The 23,826-nt window shown below is 42.9% G+C and overlaps 1 protein-coding gene across 1 annotated transcript in view; it reads right to left on the bottom strand.

Annotated features, from left to right (window-relative positions):
• Positions 1 to 21,733, bottom strand: part of CNTROB (centrobin, centriole duplication and spindle assembly protein) — a gene marked incomplete at its 5' end in the record, with an annotated part of 33,957 nt that extends 12,224 nt beyond the window's left edge. The window contains 5 exon segments of the mRNA XM_077470629.1: positions 12,453 to 13,743; positions 15,442 to 15,583; positions 16,697 to 16,822; positions 16,983 to 17,116; positions 21,587 to 21,733. Of these exon segments, the coding sequence (XP_077326755.1) occupies positions 12,453 to 13,743; positions 15,442 to 15,583; positions 16,697 to 16,822; positions 16,983 to 17,116; positions 21,587 to 21,733 (1,840 nt within the window).
• Positions 21,734 to 23,826: the final 2,093 nt, after the last annotated feature.

Genomic DNA, 23,826 nt, shown 5'->3' on the forward strand with positions numbered 1-23,826 from the left:
TTTTTTTTTTAAATAAAGCTCTGGCTAATATACTGTCCTCCACTCTGGTGCTGTCCCCTGAAGACTCTCCACTCCCCAGTCAAGGATGAATGATGCCCAGCATCAGACAACCCACTTCCCATGAGAACAGGTTGTCATAGTGTCACCTGCTCCCTGGGTGGGCATCATGCTGGCCTGGACCATCCTTTAGTCACTACAAGCAGGAATGGTGTACATATAGGCCTCGTTTCCATAGGCACCAAGACCCGTAGCCCATGAATGAGCCGCGTGTTTATGCAGCTTGAAACGCCAAGTACTGCGTGGTTCAGGCAGCTCATTCGAGTCTATGGGCATGCAATGGCTACATGTGTGACAGCCACGTGGGTGCGGGTGACATACCGCGGTCAGGGACACAACCATCAAAATGGGACAAGCAACTGTGTCCATGTAACCTGCATCCCCCCCATAGACTTGAATGGACTACAGGCACGTAGCACCTAGCAGCTCAAACAGCATAAACACACTGCCCATTTGTGAACTACAAGTCTCAGCACCCCAGTGCATGCATGAGGCCTAATGTCCAGCGTGATACTGAAACATGTTTCGGTCATTGGCATGGAGAATATTAACCGCCTCAGCCCCAGAAGATTTTACCCCCTTCCTGACCAGAGCACTTTTTGCGATTCGGCACTGCGCCGCTTTAACTGACAGTTGCTCATTTGTGCGACGTTGCACCCAAACAAAATTGACATTTTTTTTAATCACAAATAGAGCTTTCTTTTGGTGGTATTTGATCACCTCTGCGATTTCGATTGTTTTGCACTATAAACAAAAAAAATTAAATAAAAAAACCCGCCAATTTTGAAAAAATAAATAAATAAATAAATAAAAGCATAATTTTTCACTTATTGCTATAATAAATATCCCAAAAAATATCATTGTTTCCCCCAGTTTAGGCGATGCCATTTTTAACAAAAATATGTTGAAGAATACGTAATAAGCGTATATCGATTGGTTTGCGCAAAAGTTATAGCGTCTACAAAATAGGGGATTGTTTTATGGCATTTTTACTATTTTTATTAGTAATGGCGGCAATCTGCGATTTTTTATCGGGACTGCGACACTATGGCGGACAGATCGGACACTTTTGACACCATTTTGGGACCATTGTCATGAATACAGCGATCAGTGCTATACAAATGCACTGATTACTGTGTAAATGACACTGGCAGTGAAGGGATTAAACACTAGGGGGTGATCAAGGGGTTAAGTGTGTCCTGGGGAGTGATTCTAACTGTGGGGGGGGGGTGAGCTTCCACTCACAGTGATCACTGCTCCCAATGACAGAGAGCAGTAATGTCTCTCATGTAACTAGGCAGAACGGTCGCGGGGAGACAGCCAGACAGAGTGACGGTCCTGCGGGCGCGGTCACGCTGTATACGGCGGGCACGCGCCCGCTAGCCCCACCAATTAAAAGGGGACGTACAGGTACGCCCATTTGCCCACCGCTGCCATTGTGCCAACGTATATTGGCGTGCGGCGGTCGGCAAGTGGTTAAAATGGTTGTAAACCCTTCCATATACCCAGTGAAGCGATTGGCAGAGATTAAACAAATCCTCCTACATAAGTTGTGCCTGTTTATCTGTAGTCTACTCTTCTCTACATCCAAAGTCCAGAACTGATAAAGCTTTTCTGAGCAATCAGAAAAAGAAGGCAGAGAGCTGATTGGAGGGAAGCGACCCCCCCCCCCCTCACACAGCACACAGGAAAAGAGCTGCGGCTTTCAATCACAGGCTGCGTGCTGGAGATCCCTCCCCCCGTCACCTTTTTTCACTCGGTGTCAGAAGTGACTCATGCAGATAGCAGAGGTACGAGGCAGCAGAGAAAAAATACACTTAGTGCTCTGTATTGAGACAAGTAAAGCCTGGTACACACGGGCCGAATATCGTCCAGGTTCAACAAAATTCAGCAAACATTTGGCCTATGTGTACAGCATCCTGTCCGGATTCTGTCGAATGGGAATGCTGGAAAAACAGCAGCCGATTGACATACAATCAGCGCTTGCAGCTGGTGGTGGAGCAGTCCCCCCATCAGTAGCCAATAGCCAATAGATCAGTGCGGAGATCGCTGTACTAACATTGCATAGTTAGTACAGCGAGCTCCAACCTTTTTTTTTTGTTCAGCCCGCTGGGTTGAACGACAAAACAAAACAAAAAAAAAAAGTCAGTGTGTACCAGGCTTAAAAGGGGCAATTCTTCCTAATGACCACAAGTGTAAGGAGCATTCCTTTCCACTGACCATCACACTAATGTACCACGAGTTGTAGATACAGCCATTTTTGTCAGGGATTCCCCAAAACCGGAATGCCCAGTGTCAAAAAAAGTTTGCTTATAGCGGAATATGCTTTGTTCGCATTTCATGTCACTTTAAAACCCAAAACAATCAGACAATTAGCATGCCCAGAGGAAATTCAAAAACAGCAGGTCCTACTGAACTTATTATACAGTGCCTTGAAAAAGTATTCATACCCCTATTCCACATTTTGTCATGTTACAACCAAAAACGTAAATGTATTTTATTGGGATTTTATGTGATAGACCAACACAAAGCGGCACATAATTGTGACGTGGAAGGAAAATTATAAATGGTTTTCAATTCTCTTTACAATAAATATCGGAAAAGTGCGGCGGGCATTTGTATTCAGCCCCCTTTACTCCGATACCCCTAAGGCTGCATTCACACTTGCACATTTTCAGCTCGCAAAACCCTCGAAAAAAACGCCTGAAAAGCGCCCAGCAAGCAAAATCCCATTCATTTTAATGGCACCTGTTCACATCTGAGCGTTTTGGCACCTGAAACAAAAAGGCCTGAAAAAAGCCTTCAGCTCACAAAAGAACGTGAGCTTCTTTGGGGCCGATTACAGGCGTTTTTCTGCGATTTACATGGGTGACCTATACAAAATCGCAGCAAAAACGTGGCAAAAATGTGCGCCTTTGAAACGCTCAGGTGTGAATGCAGCCTAACTAAAATCTAGTGGAACCAATTGCCTTTAGAAGTCACCTAATTAGTAAATGGAGTCCACCTGTGTGTAATTTTATCTCGGTATAAATACAGCTGTTCTGTTAAGTCCTCAGAGGTTTGTTAGAGAACCTTAGTGAACAAACAGCATCATGAAAGCCAAAGACCACACCAGGCAGGTTATGGATAAAGTTGTGGAGAAGTTTAAAGCAGGGTTAGGTTGTAAAATAATATCCCAAGCTTTGTACATCTCATGTAGCACTGTTCAATCCATCATCTGAAAATGGAAAGAGTATGGCACAACTGCAAACCTACCAAGACATGGCCGTCCTCCTAAACTGACAGGCCGGGCAAGGAGAGCATTCATCAGAGAAGCAGCCAAGAGGCCCATGGTAACCCTGGAGGAGCTGCAGAGATCCGCAGCTCAGGGGGGGAGAATCTGTCCACAGGACAACTATTAGTCGTCTCTCCACAAATCTGACCTTTATGGAAGAAAGTCATTGTTGAAATAAAGCCATAAGAAGTCCCGTTTTTAGTTTGCGAGAAGTCATGTGGGGGACACAGCAAACATGTGGAAGAAGGTGGTCTGGTCAGAGGAGACCAAAATTGAACTTTTTGGCCTAAAAGCAAAACGCTATGTGTGGGGGAAAACTAACACTGCACATCACCCTGAACACACCATCCCTACTGTGAAACACGGTGGTGGCAGCATCCTGCTGTGGGATGCTTTTCTTCAGCAGGGACAGGGAAGCTGGTCAGTTGATGGGAAGATGGATGGAGCCAAATACAAGGCAATCTTAGAAGAATACCTGTTAGAGTCTGCAAAAGACTTGAGATTGGGGCGGAGGTTCCAGTAGGGCAACGACCCTAAACATACAGCCAGAACTGCAATGGAATGGTTTAGATCAAAGCATATTCATGTGTTATTATGGTCAAAAATCTAGATCTAAACCCAATTAAGAATCTGTGACAAGACCTGAAAATTGCTGTTCACAGACGCTCTCCATCCAATCTGACAGATCTTGAGCTATTTTGCAAAGTAGAATGGGCAAAAATGTCCTCTCTAGATGTGCAAAGCTGGTAGAGACATCCCCAAAATGACTTGCAGCTGTAATTGCAGCGGGAGGAGGTTCTACAAAGTATTGACTCAGGGGGGCGCCATACAAATCCACACCACACTTTTCAGATACCGGTATTTATTTGTAAAAAAATTGGAGAACCATTTATCATTTTCCTTCCACTTCATAAATATGTGCCACAGTCTAAGATGAGAAGACCTGGCTAAGTATTGGTGTTCCGATTCATCCCAAAAGTGTTCAGTAGGGTTGAGGTCAGGGTTCTGTGCAGGACACCCAAGTTCATCCTCAAACTAATCAACCCATGTATTTATGGAGCTGGCATTGTGCACAGTCATGATAGGAAAAAAAAAAAAAAAAAAAAGTTTTTCTCCAAACTATTACCACAAGTTTGGAAGTACGGAATTGTCCAAAATGCCTTTGCGTACTGCGTACACTTGCTTAGACTAACCGTTAAATCCCCTACCGCTGCAACATGATTTTTTTTTATGCTTTTCTGAAGCTTGGCAAATGCCCTGTATGTGTTGATTTTAGATTTGTATTAAAGGGGCTCAGTAGAACCTCCGCTCAGCAGATACCCTGCTCATTAACCCCTGTTCAGCAAGTCCACAGTTTTTTAGTATCCTCATTCAGCAGATGCCCAGTTTATTAGTACCATCGTTCAGAAGATGCCCAGCTTATTATTAGTACCATCGTTCAGCAGATGCCCAGCTTATTAGTACCCTCGTTCAGCAGATCCCCAGCTTATTAGTATCCTCGTTCAGCAGATCCCCAGCTTATTAGTATCCTCAAGCTCTGCTGATGCCCCAGTCGGTGGTAATCCCAGCTCTGCTGACCCTCGCTCAGTAGTACCCCCCAGTTCTGCTGATCCTCTGGTTTGCTGACCCTCCTCCCCCTGGTCCCCATTCACCTCCTGCTATATTGCTCCCATGCTACACTTCATGTGTGACATCCAGGGGCAGACTGACAACTCATGGGGCCCCCGGGCAATAGGAGATTATGGGGCCCCCAGGCAATCAGACAGGTAGGTACTGGAGAGGTGGGGTAGCTATAATCTAAGGATTTTTAGACCAAAAGGATGTCGGTAAGGGACATTTCAGAGACCGATGTAAAAAACCCCACAGATTTTGACATACTGTCCCTGGTTTTACTGAGGCTGGCAACCCTGATGGGGCCCCCTAGTGGCACGGGGCCCTCAGGCAGTGCCCGAGTGGCCCAATGGTCAGTCTGCCCTTGGTGACATCTGCTAGTTTCTCCTGCTCTGGTCCTCCAGCACTGCTGATCCTCCACCGCTCATCTCCTGCTATATTGCTCCCACGTTGCTCTTCAAGCCAAGGCAAGTTTGATGGTCAAACGCACAGAAATCTGAATGCTGCCTTCACACAGCAGATTAGGCCGAGGATGAGCTGCAAGTGGCTTCTGTGCGGCCTGACTGCTCTTAACCCTTCTTGTATCCATCTTCTCGCAAATCCCCATGCAGTGCTTAGCCTGGATTTTCTGTATCCAGCTATATGCCAGTCATTACAAGAAGCTCTGTTAACTCTTTGCTGGCCATGAATCATGTACTCACGGTAAACAAAAAAAAAAGGTTCAAAAGTTTGGTTCCTAATAAAGACCAATGCTTCTCATTCATTACTTGTGGCTCCTCCAGGTTCAGGTATTAAAGTTACACTAAACTCAGGTTTAAAAAAAAATAAAAAATTCTATTCAAGTATGTATTCTTAAAGGGGTTGTAAAGACATTTTTTCAATGTCATTTTTAATTTTTATTTTTTATTGTATTTTAATCCAAATATGAAATATGAGGTCTTTTTGACCCCAGATCTCATACTTAAGAGGACCGGTCATGCTTTTTTTTCTATTACAAGGGATGTTTACATTCCTTGTAATAGGAATAAAAAAGTAACCCAAAATTTTTTTGGGGAAAAATAAATAAAATCAAGCAAAATAAATAATAATTATTATTTTTTTTTTTTTAAAGTGCCCCCTCCCGCCGAGTGAGCGTACAGAAGTGAACGTATACGTGAAAATGGTGGTCAAACCACACGTGAGGTATCGCCGCGATCGGTAGAGCGACAGCAATAATTCTAGCTCTAGACTTCCTCTGTAACTCAAAACGTACAACCTTTAGAATTTTTTAAACGTCGCCTATGGAGATTTTTAAGGGTAAAAGTTTGATGCCATTCCATGAGCGGCTGCAATTTTGAAGCGTGACATGTTGGGTATCAATTTACTCGGCATAACATTATCTTTCACAATATAAAAAAAAATTGGGCTTTACGGTCTTATTTTTTTATTCAAAAGAAGTGACATTTTTTGCCCAAAAAAAAAATAAAAAAATAAGCGCTTTTAAGACGCTGCGCAAATACCGTGTGAAAATATGTATTGCAATGACCACCATTTTATTCTCTAGGGTGTTAGAAAAAAAAATATATATATATATATATATAATGTTTGGGGGTTCTAAGTAATTTTCGAGCAAAAAAACTGTTTTAAACTTGTAAACACCAAAATCTCAAAAACTAGGCTAGTCCTTAAGTGGTTAAGACCAAAAGCCTTCTGCTTGCAGTGGCACCCCTCAGCCCCCCTAACACTTACCTGAGGTCCCTCTCTGTCCAGAGATGTCCATGAGTGTCTCAGCCGTCCGAGATTCTCCCTCCTGATTGGCTAAGACACAACAGTGGTGCCATTGGCTGCCACTGCTGTCAAACAAAGTCAGCTAGCCAATCAGGGGAGAGAGGGGGCAGCGCCGAGGAGGGGCTCCGTGTTTGAATGGACTCCGCTCGGGTGCCCCCATAGCAAGCTGCTTGCTATGGGGGCACTGAACAGGAGGGAGGGGCCAGAGAAGAGGAGGATCTGGGCTGCTCTGTGCAAATCCACTGCAACAGAGCAGGTAAGTATAACGTGTTTGTTATTTTTATAGGAAAAAAAAAAAACGAGACTTTACAATAACTTAAAAGTACCCTGTATTGCTCTTAGCTTCCTCCAAATTCCTTTTTTTTTTTTGACTTGACTTATTAGAGGGTGGCTATGTTATTTCTCTATGGTTCTTCTGTATGTAGGAACATAGCCACCCTCACTTGATTGCTCCCGAGATGGACCATATTGTCTGGTGTCACTTTAACCACTTACTGACCAGTGACGTACTGGTACGTCGCTGGATTGGAAGTTAGATATCTTGGTCATTGCTGCGGCAATGATCGAGATATAATTTTTTAGGGCTGGCCATTCCTGTCAATGTAAAAGTAATCTTCATAGCCAAGAAGCTGCTGGATTACTTTTAAAAGCGGCGGAAGGGGGTCCCCCACCTGGTAAGTATTCGGCCAGCGGCATTCGGTTCCTTGGACAGATGCCGTTCCTCCCACTTAGTGACGGCAGAAACCAGAAGGGACAAGGGTTTAATATAAAGTGATACTAAAGTCCTGTTTTTTTTTCTTTAAAAATAACAAACATGTCATACTTACCTGCTTTGTGCAGCGGTTTTGCACAGAGCAGCCCCCTTATCCTCCTCTTCTCGGGTCCCTCGTCTGTGCTCTGGGTCCCTTCCCTACTGTCGAGTGTCCCCACAGCAAGCAGCAGGGTTACAGTGGTGGGGCCGAGGATCCAGGGGGTTACAGTGGTGGGGCCGAGGTTCCAGAGGGGTTACAGTGGTGGGGCCGAGGTTCCAGAGGGGTTACAGTGGTGGGGCCGAGGTTCAGGGGGTTACAGTGATCTGAAGTGTGGAGTTGCATGAATTGGGGCTGATCTGAGGCATGAGAGTGCAGGATGTTAATTTCTCACTACTAAAGTCGTTTCCAGCATTTACCTAAAAAAATAAACTTTCGTGATTGAGTGTGAAGTTGATATTTTTTTGTTATAAAAATCGGCACGCTCAATTTCTTTGAAAACATTTTTCGGCAAACTGTGCACAAAAGGTTGTCTACCCCTGCCCTGGAGAATAAAATAGCGATTGTTGCAATATTTTGTCACACCGTATTTGCGCAGCGGCTTTTCAAACACTTTAAAAAAAAAAAAAAAACACTTTAATGAATTAATTTAAAACTAAACAGTAAAGTTAGCTTGTTTTTTTGTATAATGTGAAAGATGATGTTACGCCGCGAGAATCGGGATCTTTATTCTAAAGGGGGAAAAAAATTGTGATTCTTATTTTGGCCAAAATCGTGCAGCTCTCTAAATAAGTCATTTTTCTCCTTCACTGATGTGCGCTGATGAGGCTGCTTTGCTGGCACTAATGAGGATACACTAATATGCAGCACTGATGGGCATGGATAGGCAGCACTCAAGGGCATTACTGATGGGCACTGCCATGCAGCACTAATAATCCAGACACTGATGAGTACCCAGATTATCAGTGCAGATGTCCTCACCAAGGAACGCCGCTTACCAGCTCTCCTCTTCCCATGTGTTGTCAGTGTGAGGAGAGGAATGCTAATAACTGGCATTTCTTGTTTACACTCATCAGCTGTGGTTGGATAGGTCATAGGCTCTTTACCGTGATGTGCTGTGCCCGAGGGACACGATGCCCCACCGATCGTCGTGCTGCGCGGCAAGAATGGGAAGACGTCATGTGACATCCTCCCAGAACAAGAGTGCTCCTGCCCTGCCAGACAGGTAATTAGAAAATTTCAAGTGTAATTAAATTCTCTCAATCAACATCAACTATTTTTAATTCTTACTCTGCTAGCATTAGTAAATAGATAGGAAGGTATATTAGATTTACTTGTTTTAATTTTTTTTTTTTTCTTACATTTCACCAGGTGCTACCTGGTTTCTGGCCTAGGTCAAAATGCAGTCATACATCCCTCATACATCTCTCATGGGCATTGTTTTATGCTTTCACCAGGAGGAGAGGTTTTCTCAGTTGAGCCCACCCTCCTGCCTGCACACCTGAGCTAAGGGCAGGTGAATTCCAGGAAGTAAATGCTACATGGATTAAGTGCCCTTACTGAACATGGCCAGAAATGCTAGGGGGTGTTTTTTAAAGTGAAAATAAATCATGGAGACACAGTTGGATGGGAGTTTGCTTTGAATATTAACCACTTCCCACCCAAGGCACATCATATGACATCCTGGACTTTGAGTGGCAAGATCTGAATGATGGGTGCAGCGTAGGGTTGCCACCTCATCCCTTGAAACCCAAAAATTAATTACACCAGTTCTGTGCCCGATTAAGGTGGTAATTAAACTCACTTGGTGTCTTATCTGCATTTAATTAGCCTCAGACCCCGTGTAATTCATATGTGTTTGGGTTTAAAGGGATGAGATGGCAACCCTAGCGCAGCTACAGGCATCATTCAGATATTTATTTTTTTAGCCAGCGATTCTGTGCAACGTAAGAACAATCATAGTGGCAGTTCAGCCGCATGATCGTTCTTATAGGTGGCAGGAGAGGACAAACCCCCCTCCCCCAGTGCTTGTACTGCCTTGCCCGTGTGACCGGCGAGCTGGAGACCAAATCGGTCACCGCCGGAAGTTGAGCATAGAGATTTCTGGAGACCAGATGGTCCCCAGTCATCTCTATGACCCTTGGAGGCCCGGGCACGGCGTTATGTCGTCACGTCTGGACTGGCGGAAGTAAACAATGTCGGTAACGTGGCTGGAAAGGCCGAGACAGTTTTGATCTCGGTCTTTCCAGCCTGAAGGAGAGATGTGGGGTCCTATAGACCCCCCCCCCCTTCCCCCAATCTCTCCATAAAGAGGACCTGTCACGCACTATTTTCGATTACAAGGGATATTTACATTCCTTGTAATAGGAATAAAAGTGATACAAGTTTTTTTTTTTTTAAAGAGAAAAAAACTGTAAAAAAAATAAATAAGTAAGAGTAAAATAAAAAAAGAAATAAACCCAAAAATTTAACGCACCCCCCGTCCCTACACACAGAAGCGATACATACGTTTTAAGTTTGGTGCCATTCCACGAGTGTGTGCAATTTTAAAGCGTGACATGTTAGGTCTCTGTTTAATTGGCGCAATATCATCTTTCACATTATACAAACAATTGGGCTAACTTTATGTTTTTTTTTTTTAATGTTTCATGAATAAAAAATAACAAAAAGTGTTTGAAAAATCGCTGTGCAAATACCGCGTGACATAAAAAGTTGCAACAACCGCCATCTTAATCCCCTAGGGTCTCTGCTAAAGAAAAACAGATCATGTTTGGGGGTTCAGAGTAATTTTCTAGAAAAAAATAAAATAAAAAAATGATGATTTTTACATGTAGGAGCGAAGTACCAGATTTGGCCCGGATGGGAAGTGGTTAAAAATAAACTAAACAACGTTTTCAATTTGTAGTGCTCAGATACAATTCTGTTCAGCTTTAAAAAAAGCAGCCTCTCTTTATGCCGTGACAGAGCCACTTAGAGGACAACTTCTACAGAAAACAAAAGCCTCACATATATGTGATCTCTGAACGTTATAGCTGCAAGAATCCATTCTGTGCACCCAGCGTCCAAAACAATACTGAGCTGGTAGAAAAACTAGACGCCAAAATTCTGCATCCTTGGCAGAGAGTCCTTGGCTGGCCTGTGAGCAGCGAAACGAGTCGGCTTTATCGAACAGTAAAAATAGATGTCAACTGTGAAGATTTAGTCTACGTGTCTCTTGGGATTCCTTGACAGGGGATGGTCTTCAGAAGCTTTCAAAATGGCTGACATCTGTCAAAGCTTTGAGTTTGTAGAAGGTACTTTAAGCTCTTTAAGATGCGTAAGCTCTTTAAAGATATTTTCTTGCAATTTCACAAGCTATGTTTGTGATAAGACAGAAGGTCACAAGTAAGCCGATAAAAACAGCAGCAGCCAGAGAAATTACACTTTTGCTGCTTTAAATGGATTATTAAAGCAAGACTAACCATATCAAGGCTTTGGGAGAAGCCATGATGCACACCCCTCCATATGGTGCAACAATTACAATGTCAGCCACACTATGTGACAGGCTGTGCTCTCATGAATATGAAGGATCAGGGATGCCACTGGTCTCCAGTGATTGGATGGGCTTTGATCTCATGACTATGAAGTGTTGATGATGTCACTGGTCTCTAGTGAATGGACGAGCTGTGTTCTCCCGAATATAAAGTGTCGGTGATATCACCGTTCTCTAGTGATTGGATTGGCTGTGTTCTTATAAATACTGTACAAAGTGTTGGTGATGTCACTGGTCTCCAGTGATTGGACCAACTGTTTTCATGAATATGAAATGTCAGTGGTGACACTGGTCTCTAGTGATTGGGTTGGCTTTATTCGCATGACTATGAAGTGTTGATGATGTCACTGGTCTTTAGTGATTGGATGGGCTGTGATCTCATGACTGAAGTGTTGATGAGGTCATTGGTCTTTAGTGAATGGACAGGCAGTGCTCTCATAAATATGAAGTGTCAGTGATGTCACTGGTCTCTAGTGATTGGACGGGCAGCGTTCTCATGAATATGAAGTGTTGGTGAGGTCACTGGTCTCCAGAGATTGGATGGGCTGTGTTCTCATGAATATGAAGGATCAGCTATGGCACTGTTTATTAAATTGATATTAATGATTTACTACACTGAGATGGCTCTGCTTTTTTTTTTATTTTTTATTTTTTTTTTACTTTGATTCATCATACAGAGTCGCCTTTTACTCGTTCATCTGGCAGCCATCTACACATTATATTTGGACCAATATGCAGGTTTAAAAGCAGAGTTCCACCCAATAATGGAATTTCTGCTTTTCCGGTTCCTCCACCCTCTGGTGTCACATTTGGCACCTTTCAGGGGGGAGGGGGGGGGGGAGCAGATACCGGTCTAATACAGGTATTTCGCTCCCACTTCCGGGCATAGATACCCGAGCCACCCGCAGGCATCTACACCACTTCTCCGCCCCCCCGTCTTCTGGGAGACACACATGTCCCAGAACACAGTGGGGACCAGTGTGAGTCAGGCAGTAGGGAACCAGGAAGTGAAGACACAATGCTTCACTTCCTGATTCCCTTACCGAAGATGGCAACGACAGCACCCAACAGCCGCGGGATAGATCGGCTTCGGGTGCCGACATCATGGGCGCCCTGGACAGGCATGTGTCCTTATTTTAAAAAAGTCCAAAAGTTAAAGTCAGCAGCTACAAATGCTGCAAAAATAAAAAATAAAAATAGTCGGAACTCCGCTTTAACTTTGGACTTTTGCATTGTTTGAGCTACTGATTTTCCTCTTTCCCAGAGCGCCACATTCTTTTTCTGCTCTTTAGTGATTGGACAGGCTGTGTTCTCATGAATATGAAGTGTCCACAAGGTCACTGGTCTCTAGTGATTGGATGGGTTGTGTTTTTATGAACATAAGGTATCAGTCATTGCATTGGTTTCTATTGAATGTGTTCGAGGCACTCTCATAAATATCTGTTTTAGATGCATGACTTACCAGTTCCAGACATTGTTCTGTCTGGGAGGGGCTCCAGAGGGAAAAATCCGTGATGACTGCTAAAACTTTGACTCAGCTCCTCCATTTGCAGAGGGAAGAAACTTTCTTCTGGATCTGTCATCCTGCGACTTGGCTGGAGACTCCTGGATGACTGTTCTCTGTGATCAGCATGGATTCTTATCTCCTTATTTGAACCATGGATGTGGTCTTTATATATGGGGCTTAAATGGGGAATGGTCGATGTTGTCTGTGAATGAGCCATAAAGTTTCTGAGCTCCTTCAAATAGTTTTCTTCATCCACAACCTTGGCTCGGGAATGACTGGCACAATTTTGGTTACTAATACTGTCTTTTAGCACATTAGGTTGGCCATGACCACTAATAAAAGAATGACCACTGACATCTCGGAGGTGGCTTCTTTCAATTTCATTAAAGCTTGTGTAACCCATGGTGGGGAGATGGTGGTCCAACATGGCTTGATGAAGCCAGCTTTGGCTGTTGCAATCTTTAAAGGTCACCGACTGGCTATGGCCACTGATATCCCTGAACTGGCCACTGCTGGTGATATTTAGGTCCGTAATCGGTCGCTGGTTCAGCTCCAGGTTTCCACTCTTCGCGAGCTGGCTAGATAATTCTTTAACATAATCATCAAATAAATGTCTTCTACTGAGTTCAACAGCCACATTTGACTTGAGCAGGTCTTCATCTATGTGTTGGAAGTCTTCATCTTTGTGTTGGGGTTTGTCATGACTTCTTGACTCACAATGACCACTGTTGAGAAGACTTCTCATACTTGTAGCGACGGTTTCCTGGGCTTTTGTAAGCTGCCCAATGTTCTCGTTAGGCTGGCTAATTCCTATAAGAGGTTGGCCACTATATTTGTTGATGGTAGTTTTGTTACAAAACAGGGATCCATCACCCATATATCTCATACTGGGTTCCTTGTTGTCCCTCTCACCAACAGGACCTTGGCTTCTCTCATTCAAGAGATGGCTGAAGTTAATCAAGTCTGAGCCAACGCTCTCCTTAAGATGTTTACTGCTGGTAGACCTTTGGCTAGTCTTATCGCTATCTTCTAGATGTTGGCTATTGTTGAGCTCTAAGTGGCTACCACCTGCTTTGTGGTGGCTGCTGTTACTGCTGTTGAGGTGACTGGCTCCTATCACACCTTGCCTCGTTTTGTCGCTAGTCTCTTCACCATAGCCACCCTCTCTGGTCTGTTTACTGGACCATTGCTCGGTGGGTTCTGTCTGTTGAAAGGGCACAAAGGATGATGGGGCTATAGTGGGAGCCTGTTAAAAGAAAGGATGTGTTATGGACTGCATTTTGCAAATAAAAGGGCTTGTAATTAGACCGAAGCCTAGTAAAATGCTAAAACACCAAACGTTTAAAAGATATATTTTTTTTCAAACTTGTAAAATAGACAAAAGTTAAAAACCATATTCATTAGCAACGAACAGTCTACAAAGTAATGTACATGCTTCAAAGCATAGTGGATTGATGCGTTTTGTCTGTAAATTGCTTCTTCAGGATCCATAGCATATCTTCATATTGGAAATTGGCAGCTGTCAAATAAAGCATCACAATAATATAAAATAAAATGTAATATAATAGACCCACAAAAGAAGGTCAAACACAAAACAAAAAAACAAACCATATGACCCGGGTGGTTGCATACAGAAGGTGGAAGGGAGAGAAGAAGAGAAACACATGGACACCACAAAGAAAGAAAAAAAATTCAGCGTTCATGTGTTTCTCTTCTGCTCTCAGTTCCACCTTACGTGTGGTTTGTTGTATGTTTGACCTCCTTTGTGAGTCTACTATATTATATTATTGTCATGTTTTCTTTGACAGTTACTATATTCCAATATGAAGATATAAATAATGGATCCTGAGGAAGCAATTTACAGGCGAAAAGAGTTGATCCACTATGCTTTGATGCAAAATATATTATATATATATATATATATATATATATATATATATATATATATATATATATAATATCTCTTAGATATTTTGTGTTTTGGCTCAACAAAAATGCCCATTTTCTGCCGTTTCCTGATTGGTTCACTGGAAGCTTATTTTGATGTATTGTCTATTGATTAAGGAATGGTGCCTTGATATTTCTCCATCAGGATCTTCAACCTTTCATTATCTCAGAAGCTTAGCAAAACCCTGCCTAGAGATTAAAAAGGGGCTTGAAATGTGGAAAATATGCCCTAAAAAAAGGGAACAACAGGGCAAACACTAGTCGCTAATATTGCCGGTGGCTCCTGGGGCTGATCTTTACCCATTACTGACCTACCATTTCTTGTTCTAAACTGTATCTGTGTGGAGGCAGTCTCTTAGTAGAGGACTGTTTCCTCATATCAGAGCTGTCCCTCTTAATGACAGGTGAGGGTATATTTAACCCCTTGCTGACTGGCTCCCCTGCGTGAATCGCCGTAGCTATACGGCGGGTGCTTTAAGGAGTATAGAGGGCGCGCCACTGTGGAGCCGAGGCGCGTGCCCGGCAGCCACGATGTCCGCCGGGCACCTGCGATCGCTTCTCACAGAGCCAGAATGGGTGTATGTATGTATATATAGTATAGTAAATAGGAACAATGATCAATCTCCTCCCCCATCCCCCCCCCTATAGTAAGAACACAATGAGGGAACACATTTAACCCCTTTATCGCCCCTAGTGTTAACTTGCACTGCAGGTCCTCAGGTACAGCGCCCTCTCCAGCAGGGAAACAGAAGGACAGTGGTGACATCATCAGATCTAACTCTAAATCTTAGGTGATCTCACACTGCAGATATACAGAAGTCCCCAAGCACAGAAGTACAATACTATTTTTCAAGAGGAATTAAGCACGAGGAGGTAGATTTTCAGAGTACTGCTAAATTGCTAGGCACAATTCTCTTTGGGTTCACAATAATAAACCAAAATTTCCACTTTAATTTCAGGTCAATTTTAAGATACATTTTTAATAAAAGGAACGAACCTTGGAGGAGAGAACTCGCAAGGCCTGGCTCCAGTGGCTCTTCATGACCTCCTGGAGCTGGGTTAGCATCTCTGCTCTCTCAGTTTCCAATCGATGAAGAGACCGAGAGAGTCCCTGACAGCGTTCTTCTGAGTGAGATAACCTATAGAGAGAAAGCAAAAATAAAAAATGGAAAAAACAAAAAACAGGGATGCTATTACAAGATGAATGAGAAGGAAAAAAAAAAAAAGGAGTCTGTCCTCCTGCAGGGTGATACAGACTGAAGGGGGCTACGAGTCTGTCCTCCCCCTGCAGGGTGATACAGACAGAAGGGAGCTATGAGTCTGCCCTCCTCCTGCAGGGTGATACAGACAGAAGGGAGCTATGAGCCTGTTCTCCTCCTGCAGGATGATACAGACAGAAGGGAGCTATGAGTCTGTCCTCCTCCTGCAGGGTGATACAGACAGAAGGGAGCTATGAGCCTGTCCTCCTCCTGCAGGATGATACAGACAGAAGGGAGCTATGAGCCTGTCCTCCTCCTGCAGGATGATACAGACAGAAGGGAGCTATGAGTCTGCCCTCCTCCTGCAGGGTGATACAGACAGAAGAGAGCCATGAGTCTGCCCTCCTCCTGCAGGGTGATACAGACAGAAGAGAGCCATGAGTCTGTCCTCCTCCTGCAGGGTGATACAGACAGAAGGGAGCTACGAGTCTGCCCTCCTCCTGCAGGGTGATACAGACAGAAGGGAGCTATGAGTGTCATCCTCCTGCAGGGTGATACAGACAGAAGGGAGCTATGAGTCTGTCCTCCTCCTGCAGGGTGATACAGACAGAAGGGAGCTATGAGTCTGTCCTCCTCCTGCAGGGTGATACAGACAGAAGGGGGCTATGAGTCTGTCATCCTCCTGCAGGGTGATACAGACAGAAGGGAGCTATGAGTCTGTCCTCCTCCTGCAGGGTGATACAGACAGAAGGGAGCTATGAGTCCGTCCTCCTCCTGCAGGGTGATACAGACAGAAGGGAGCTATGAGTCCGTCCTCCTCCTGCAGGGTGATACAGACAGAAGGGAGCTATGGGCCCTGTGTGGCTCTGAAACGTTGCACCATTTTGTAATGTGATCATGCAATAAAAAAAAAAAAAAAAAAATATAATAATCTGTTTGGACTATCTTGTTGATAAATGTTGTGCTGGCAAATATCTGCATGGATTCCTCATGCAGGGTGACACAAAGAAGTAGTATGTCAATTCATACTGCAAAAACAACACAGCTACTTACTTGTGCTCGTAGTCCAAGATGATCTCACGGTGACGTCTCTCTCGATCTTGTAATTCTGACTTGAACTGTGACAGCTGGTTGGACAGTTCAGTTTCATGCTGTGAAGCAAGATCCAGCAACTGTTTCCTGAGTGCCCAAAAAAAATATAAAAATAAAAAGCAGATAAAATCCAATAAGCTTTAAATGAACGCGCTAATTGATTTTTGTAGCTAAATTACTGGCATGCATGCTGGCACCGTGTACCCAAATGCGTACATCTTAATATGAAATGACATCTAGGTCATACCTGTGCTGTTCTCTCACACTGCACAAGTGCTGAGCGCTCTCTTCATGGAAAGCTGCCAGCCTCTCCGCCATCTCCTCTTGCGATCGCATTTTGTGTTCGCTCTCTAAACGCACCTTCTCCGACTCATTACGTGCCTGCAAAGAAAGACATGTTTAGGACAACTTTAAAAACAGAGGAACATCATTAGAGGAGATGTAAACTCTAAATAAAGGACTAACTGGCCAGGCCGACACAAGGAGTAGATGGGAGGGGGGGGGGGGGGGGGGCAGCTGTCCGAGTCCTACTACACTGAAGAAATGACACGTTACTACAATGTAAAGTAGTGAGTGTACTAGGGCTGCAACTAACGATTATTTTCATAATCGATTAGTTGGCCGATTATTGTTTCGATTAATAACCTTAAAAAAAAAAAAAAAAAAAAAAAATAAGAAGTGTGGTGTATAATTTAGTTACTATATCAAGTTTTAAAAAAAGGCACTTAAATATCTTTATGCAGTGGTAATTATAAATAACCAACTATATGGTTAGGGAGCAAAATATTGAATCCATTCTGAGAATAGCAGACAGAAGAGATATACTGTATATACTATTAGAGGGTGAATCTGGTAAATATCAGACTCAGATTGTTTTTAATAAAAAAAAAAAAAAAAAAATTAAGTCTTCCTTCAAAAAAATAAAAAAAGTCATTTTAAGAACGTTTGTTCTATTTTCTAATTGTTAGGGGGGTCAATTTGACGTTAATTTTCAACCACAGTGATGGGAAAATTTAAAAACTAGAAAACTGCTTGGTCAAAAGGAATTTTCAGACAGTGTATGTGGTTTTCATTCAGAAATTACATTCATTTTAAAAACAAGTGAGAATTTCAAACATCCTTTCATTAAGTGACTGTATAAAGATTTTTCGTCTGAATATTCTCATCTGAAAATTGATCCTTGTGGCCAGTATAAGGCTCATTACACACGTATGCAGTTTGCGTTTGATCTGTTTCTGCTGTGCGTTTTGATTTTTGCACAGGTGATTTTGCTGCAATTTGCGTTTTTGCATTTTTGTTTTTGGCCAATTTGTTGTTGGGCAGAATAAAAAACACAAATTGCTGCAAAAACGCATTGCATGCTTCTTTGCAGCTTCTCTATTGCAGTATATTGAACCAAAAAAGCACCGTTTTGCGTGAACGTGTTCCATAGGAAATCATGTAAATGAACTGCAGTGCGTTTCTGCAAAGAACACATAGATGTGAACCAGGTCTAAGACGTTTAGTAACATAGTGGGGTTAAAAAAAAAAAAAAAAAATTAGCCCTTTATAGAACAAAAAAAAAAAAAAAAAAAAGCAGATGATCACTACTGTAAGGGGTTCATTTTTTTTACTGTAGAACTGTGAAAGTAATATTTGCAGTAGCGATTATTTGCTCTGTTTGTACTATAAAGGGCTCTTTTTTTTTTTTAACCCCATTATGTTACTGGCCGATTAATCGATTATGAAAATAGTAATTGATTAATTTCATAATCGATTAGTTGATTAATCGATAGTAATTGATTAATTTCATAATCGATTAGTTGTCGATTAATCTATTAGTAGTTTCAGCCCTAGAGTGTACAGTTTGTATAACAGTGTACAATTACTGTCCCCTCCAAATAACTCAACGCACAGCCATTCATGTCTAAACCGCTGGCAACAAAAGTGAGTACACCCCTAAGTGAAAAGTGAAAATTTCCAAATTGGGCTCAAAGTGTCAATATTTTGTGTGGCCACCATTTTTTTCCAGCACTGCCTTAACCCTCTTGGGCATGGAGATGACCAGAGCTTCACAGGTTGGCACTGGAGTCCTCTTCTACTCCCCCATGATGACATCACGGAGCTGGTGGATGTTAGAGACCTTGCGCTCCTCCACCTTTTTTTTGAGAATGCCCCACAGATGCTCAATAGGGTTTAGGTCTGGAGACATGCTTGGCCAGTCCATCACCTTTACCCTCAGTTTCTTTAACAATTATATATTTTTTTATTTTTTTAAGCAGAGGCCCTAAAGAATAAAATGGTGGGTTTTGCAATTTTTTATGTCACACAACACGAAGGTTTGAACCAGCCAGATAAGAGGCAAAGCATTCTATCTGGTCTTGTGGTAGGCCTGCACTGGAATAGCTGCCCAACACAGTCCTACTGGACCTGGCCTGAATCTCTGCCGATTTCTATCATCCAATCAAAAAAACATTATTTTTTTTTTTTTCCTTGCACATGATTGGGTATTCTTTACAAATTGAAGCTTTACCACATTTACACTTGCTAAGGAAAAGGAGCACAAAGTGCACAGTCCATTTGCCTTTAGTGACAACAGTAGATCATACCTGAGCAATGCACGTTTAAATGTAGACCATGTGACAGGCAGACAAAGTGCAGTCACCCTCTAACAGGAAATACCTGCACATAAACCTTCACAACAGGATCACTTTTTAAATAAAAGCTTCACATTGAAAACAATTGAAAATCTTTTAGAATTGCTTCCTATGTTAAAAGTGGTCGTAAAACCCTTTTCGTCTTACTTTTACGATGTTTGCGCACTACAAGTGAAATATCTTCTAAAAGGCGCACGTTTAGGAGATATTTCCAATACCTATAGGTAAGCCTTATTCTAGGCTCACCTATAGGTATTGGAAATATCTCCTAAACGTGCGCCTTTTAGAAGATATTTCACTTGTAGTGCGCAAACATCGTCATCTGCACATGCGCTGTGAAGAAACGGACCACCGTGCCGTTTCTTCCCCAGCGTGTGCCGTGATCGATGGCTCCCGCGCACATGCACAGGAGTGACGTCACGCGGCTCCGGCCAGTCACAGAGCAGGAGTCCGCGGCTCCGGAAGGAAGGGGGGAGAAGATGGATGCAGCCTGCACAGGGGACAGCGCGGGCTTCGTTTGCAGGTAAGTGTCACATAATGGGCTAGTATGTAATGCATACTAGCCCATTATGCTTTTAAATTTGCAGGGTTTGCAGGGAGCGAAAGAGGAAGTAAAACCCATTGGGGTTTGCTTCCTCTTTAAGGATTCAATTATATTTCACCGCAGACACTAAATGGCAGACCGTGGTCCAGACCTGTACCAAGCAACAGGTCTGTCTGGATTGTCACGCTATTTAGCTGTGTCCCCTCTTTTTTTCCCCCACACCCTCCGTGCTGGCACTGTCAGTGGGGCAGAGGACAGGAGTGCTGGCTGCTCTGGACTCAAGGTGGGAGCAGCCCCACTTTTAACTAGCAGTGATTGGTTGCTATGACACAGGACGGTCCTAACAACAAATGACACACTCGTTTCCCACCAGGAAAACTTGAAAAGCACCTGCCCTCCTTTCAGACCTGCCAACCCTTGCCCTGCAAAGTAGGAATGAGTGCAATGTAAAAGGGGGGCACTGTTGTCCAAAAGGAAGCTGTAATGTAAAGTTGGGGCAATGTAACATAAGTGGGGTGGGATGTAAAGGGATACTGCAATATAAAAAAGGAGGGTGGGGGCTGCATTGTAAAGAGTTCCCCTGTGATGTAAAAGGTGGGGGACTGATGTATATGGAAGAGAATACTAAAAATAGATTGTCAGCGCAAAACTAATATAAATCCTAATCACAGCAGCTGAACACTTAAGGCCGCTATATTGCAATCCTTAAATCAACATGTAATACAAAAATAGCGCAGCGCTGAAACATTGACTAAAATGCATATAACTAAGGGGGGGATGTTGATGTGGAGTGGAGGACTGAGGATACTAATGTAATGTAAAGAGTGAACTGTGATGTGAAGGGGAAACAAGGACACTGATGTAAATTGTGAGCTGTGATGAAAAAATGTGGGAACTGCAATGTGAAGGGGGGTTTTTGGGTAAAGAGGACTGGAATTAAAAAAAAAAAAAAAAAAAGGGGGGGGGGGGGGAGCACTGTGATGTATAGACGACCCACTATGAAATAAAGGGGGAGGGCTTTGTGATGTAAATGCGGGAAGAGATTGATGTAAAGGGGAGGACTGATGACACTGATGGGGGGGGGACACAGATGTAAAAAAGGGGGTGTTGTGATGTGATGCATCTGATTCACGGAACAAATTTGAGAGTCGGACCTCTGCTGACATTTGGGTTTGCATTTACTTTAATCCTGGCCTTTAGAAAGTAGATAAAGGTTTGGAAATTATTTAGAAGCACTAGGACAGTGATGGTGAACCTTGGCACCCCAGATGTTTTGGAACTACATTTCACATGATGCTCATGCACTCTGCAGTGTAGCTGAGCATCATAGGAAATGTAGTTCCAAAACATCTGGGGTGCCAAGGTTCGCCATCACTGCACTAGGTGGACACCATTTAGAAGCACCAAGTGGACACCATTTAGAAGCACCAAGTGGACACCATTTAGAAGCACCAAGTGGACACCATTTAGAAGCACCAAGTGGACACCATTTAGAAGCACCAAGTGGACACCATTTAGAAGCACCAAGTGGACACCATTTAGAAGCACTAGGTGGACACCATTTAGAAGCACTAGGTGGACACCATTTAGAAGCACTAGGTGAAGGGGAAACAATATCTTATCTCTTTTACTAATTTTGCAGCACAGGGAATGATTCTGATTGGCCGTTACCTTCTCTAAGTTGAGCTCCATCAGCAGAGTATCTCTCTCTCTGTGCGATGTCTGCAGTTCTCTCTCCAAGTGCAGGACATCACTCTGCAGGGAGGACAGAGCCAGTTGCAACTGGTGAGACTTCTGGGTCTCCTGCTGGGTCAGAACCTGTGGGAAAAGGATTCAAATGGCACAGATTAGTGGATGAATAGCCTGGGGGGGTTCACAGCATGACCTTAAAAGGTTGAGATGTCGACTATCTGTGCAAGTTACACACTTACAAGTCCAAAGGAAGACATCATGATGGTACAGAAATGCATAGGAATTTTTATCATTTGAGGCTAAAAGGTTTGGCCTAGGCCCATCACACAAGAGCTGGAGAGATACAGGAAACAGAAATAATGTAGAAAGGGGAGTACAGGTCAAGCACTTTAAAGCTAAACTCCAGGATATGCAAATATTGTCCTAATTCATTCATCATGTGCATTCTTCCTTGAATCTTGGTGAGCTTTGTGCATTTCTTCCAGAACTGTGCAGTTATCCAGTGTGCATTTACCTCCTGTAATACAGACCGCTCACTGCTGTTCTCTCTCCTTGTGCACAGTGACTGGTCTGGTCTCCACCCCCTCCTTTTTTCTGCAAGAAGCCTGTAGTGGGTGTGACCTGCAGGGCCCCTCTCACAGCTCTGCTCAAGCTATATACAGCACAGTGATGATGTCACTGCTACTTTTACAAGGCAGTAACTGGGTTTGCAAAGGCGTTTGGTGGATCTATAGCCATTGTGACTATTGGGGAATATAGGAGTGTTCTTCAAAAAACGTTTCTGCACTTTTTTTTTAAACGATTAAAAAAAAAAGTGTGGAAACTGTTTGAAAACCCCTCATAATTAAAGAGTTGGTTCACCTTTTCACAAAATATGAAAATTTTAACACCCCCCCCCCCCCCACTACACTTACCTTCTTGGATGATTATCTTTCATTGCCCATGCTAGTCAATGTAGTAGGCCATGCATTTCTTTCTTCTGGGGGTGGCCCTGAGCAATTCTCATTGGTCAGCAGCACTACTGAACAAGGCCTGCTCACCACCATGATACTACCCAGCCTCTGGGCTGTGTGCTGCATTTCTTAAATGCCTGGACTGATACACCGCCTGCATGGGTAGAATATGATGATCAAGAAAGGAGAGAAGTGCAGCGGAGATTAGGGGTGTAGGGAGGCTGTAGTGAGTTAGTTCACCTAAAAGGCAAATTCATTTTTTATTTAAAAGGTGAACTAACCCTTGAAATTAAAGTTTAAAGCTTTAAAAGTATAACTAAAAAAAGGCAAATTCAATTTTTGAATGGAGTACAGATGGATTAGAACACCTGTCAGTTTTTATTGCAGTCTGTGCCCAGTTTAGAGAGACTCACCCTCTCGCTTTCTCCCGTTTACCCTCATCATTGAAAGTGAAAGAAAAACCCAAATTTTGGGTCATCCCCTGAGAAGTAATAGAGGGGAAATCTTCCAATGGGGACACTAGTTCTGGTCATTTGGGGGTCCCCAAGGAATTCTCCTAATTTGCATGGATTTCCTTTCACTTCCTGTTTGGCTATGGGACAGGCAGTGAAAAGAAATCTCTGTAATGGGACACAGATGGGAAAAAATAAAAAATAAATCCGACAGGGATTATAACCCTCCCTTATCCTAAATGAAAAAAAAAAAAAAAAAAAAAAAGAAATTTATGGGCCGCTATTGCCGGCCTGCTTCTGAAAATGCCAATTTGCATTTTCCTAAATCAGTAGTGTTGAATAAGTCAGAAAAGTCAGTAACATTGGTACGCTTCCTCTCTATAGGCCAGTTCACACCACATACAGTCCAGTGCTTTTTTTTCTGCATTAAAAACACATGAAAAGTAGGATTATATGAATTCCAATGGCATAGTTCACACCAGTGCAGTCAGTTCCAGGGCTTTCCAGTTACAGAAAAAAAAAAAAAAAAAAAAAAAAAAAAAAAAGTAGAACGTGCTGCATTTCACCTGCACTGAAATGCAGTAAAAACGCATCAAAAACACAACGGACCACTGTATGTAAAAAAAAATAAAAATAAAAAAAAAAATAAAAAAAACACAAAAAAATAATCTGGTATGCATACGAAAACGCATCAAAAACACACTGGAATGCTCCAAAAATGCGTTAAAAACACGCATGCAAAAAAGCATCCGGAACAGATCTGGAGTGCATTTTTGTGACGTGAACCAGCACTATATCTGTTCCACATCAGTGA

This window comes from Lithobates pipiens, unplaced genomic scaffold (assembly GCF_037356315.1).
Source record: "Lithobates pipiens isolate NorthernLeopardFrog02 unplaced genomic scaffold, aLitPip1_a1.2 Scaffold_8, whole genome shotgun sequence".
NCBI classification, from domain to species: domain Eukaryota; kingdom Metazoa; phylum Chordata; class Amphibia; order Anura; family Ranidae; genus Lithobates; species Lithobates pipiens.